Source organism: Acanthisitta chloris, unplaced genomic scaffold, assembly GCF_000695815.1.
Source record: "Acanthisitta chloris isolate BGI_N310 unplaced genomic scaffold, ASM69581v1 scaffold9862, whole genome shotgun sequence".
In the NCBI taxonomy this organism is placed as follows: domain Eukaryota; kingdom Metazoa; phylum Chordata; class Aves; order Passeriformes; family Acanthisittidae; genus Acanthisitta; species Acanthisitta chloris.
In genome coordinates this window covers 1107-2833 of record NW_008658771.1, presented here as the reverse complement: position 1 = coordinate 2833, position 1727 = coordinate 1107, and the positions used below count along the sequence as shown (strand labels likewise).

At 51.4% G+C, this 1727-nt stretch overlaps 1 protein-coding gene across 1 annotated transcript in view; it reads left to right on the top strand.

The window, feature by feature from the left end:
* Nucleotides 1-1500, top strand: part of TMEM199 (transmembrane protein 199) — a gene marked incomplete at its 5' end in the record, with an annotated part of 2331 nt that extends 831 nt beyond the window's left edge. The window contains 3 exons of the mRNA XM_009085211.1: nucleotides 813-849; nucleotides 1185-1297; nucleotides 1405-1500. Of these exons, the coding sequence (XP_009083459.1) occupies nucleotides 813-849; nucleotides 1185-1297; nucleotides 1405-1500 (246 nt within the window). The remainder of the gene's footprint in view (nucleotides 1-812; nucleotides 850-1184; nucleotides 1298-1404) is intronic.
* Between the last annotated feature and the right edge of the window lie 227 nt (nucleotides 1501-1727).

Sequence of the window (1727 nt, the reverse complement as noted above, 5' to 3'; positions counted from 1 at the left end):
TCCTGCTGGCATTCCTTGTGATCCTAGACTGTTATCCATTCTGCACACTCTACCTCGCATCCCTGTGTGTTTATGTCCCTGTACATTTCCTCCTGTTAACTCTTGGGGGAAGATCTGCTTTGCTCTCTGCCAAGCTTGGCCATTCCAGATTGGACAGGACTTGGAGCAACCTGGACTGGTGGAAGGTGTCCCTGCCCATGGCACAGGGGTGGAATGAGATGAGCTTTAAGGTCCCTCCCAACCCAAACCATCCTGTGGTCTATGATCTAGGATGGTTTTAGCAGAGCTGGGTAGGAATGACAGCCACATCCCTCAAACAGCAGAGCAGTGTTCCCACACTTACGTGCTCATCACATCTTCTTCCCTGCCACTCCCCATATCTAGAGTTTGAAGTCACATAACCATGTTACAGAGCTTGACACCACCTTGTTCTTGCCACGTGTGTGAGCATAGGTGACAAGGTGAGACCTTTCTGTGTCTCTAATAGAAACAAACCTGCAGCAGAAAACCCACATGCAAGGAAACACTCTCACTCAGAGAAGTGCTTCAATTAGAATCAATCTCTTCTCGAATAGCCTTGAATCAGACCACAAACAAAGACCCAGAGAAACCAAAGTGCTGTGGAACTGCTGCTCCCCCACAGCTCCCCCACCCACTGCCAGGACCCCCCCAAACCTCTCTGAACCTCAGATCAGGCCTTGAGGACAGACAGGACATTGGCATTGCTTTTATTCTTCACACACAACAATAATAATGTTATTATTAACATCAAAATACATCTGATCACAAGTTGTTTTAATCCCTTCTTTCAGGAGACAAATGGGCCATTGGCTGAATTTGGGAGGCAAGGTGAGTGGCTGCCTGTCCTGCTGACACCTGGCAGTGTGTGCCTACAGGTCAGTCATGGGAACTGTTCCATTTCCAGCTATTGACATCAGACAGCCCTTCCCTCCCCAAATATCTCACCAGAAGGTTTTCATGCACTGAAGTGTTCCTTGAGTGCAGTAACCTGTTGGTCATTCTTACCAATATTTCTGGAGGCATCAAGCGTGTGACTCCTCCAGGATTCCTGTATCCTAGCTGAGGCAGCCCCAGGCCAACTCCATAGCAAAATTACACCTTGTACCCAGCCTTACTCCCCAGCCTTACCTAACAACAACCACTTTGCCCATTCTCTCTATCAGTTCGCTCTGTGAAGGCTGTTGTTATCACCGTACTCAACTTCATTGTCACCGTGGTGGCCTCCTTTGCCTGCACATACCTGGGCAGCCAGTACATCTTCGCAGAGACCGCAGCGGTGAGCGCCCGCGGCCCCCGAGCACACCTGCAGCACACTCCATGCTGGCCAGGCAGGACTGGCACTGCCAGCACACACCCACATCACTCCTCTCTCTGTGTCCCCAGCGTGTCCTGTCGGCTGTCATCGTGGCCTCGGTGGTGGGCTTGGCTGAGCTGTACGTGATGGTGCGGACCCTCGAAGGGGACCTTGGGAAGCTATGACCAGGAGCTGTGGCCCTTGTGCTGGAGGATTTTGACCTCCCCAGGAGCCATTAATTTGGGACAGGTTTATCTTCTTCCATCTGTTTGTACCTGCTGAGGGAATACTGCTGCGCTCGTCAGGCTCGTCCATTGCTTCCTGAAATGAATCTTGGATTGAAAATCCTGCAGCTGCAGAACAGGAGAGGGAATGGCTGTGGACTCTGACCACCCCAGCATGGAGAGGGGCA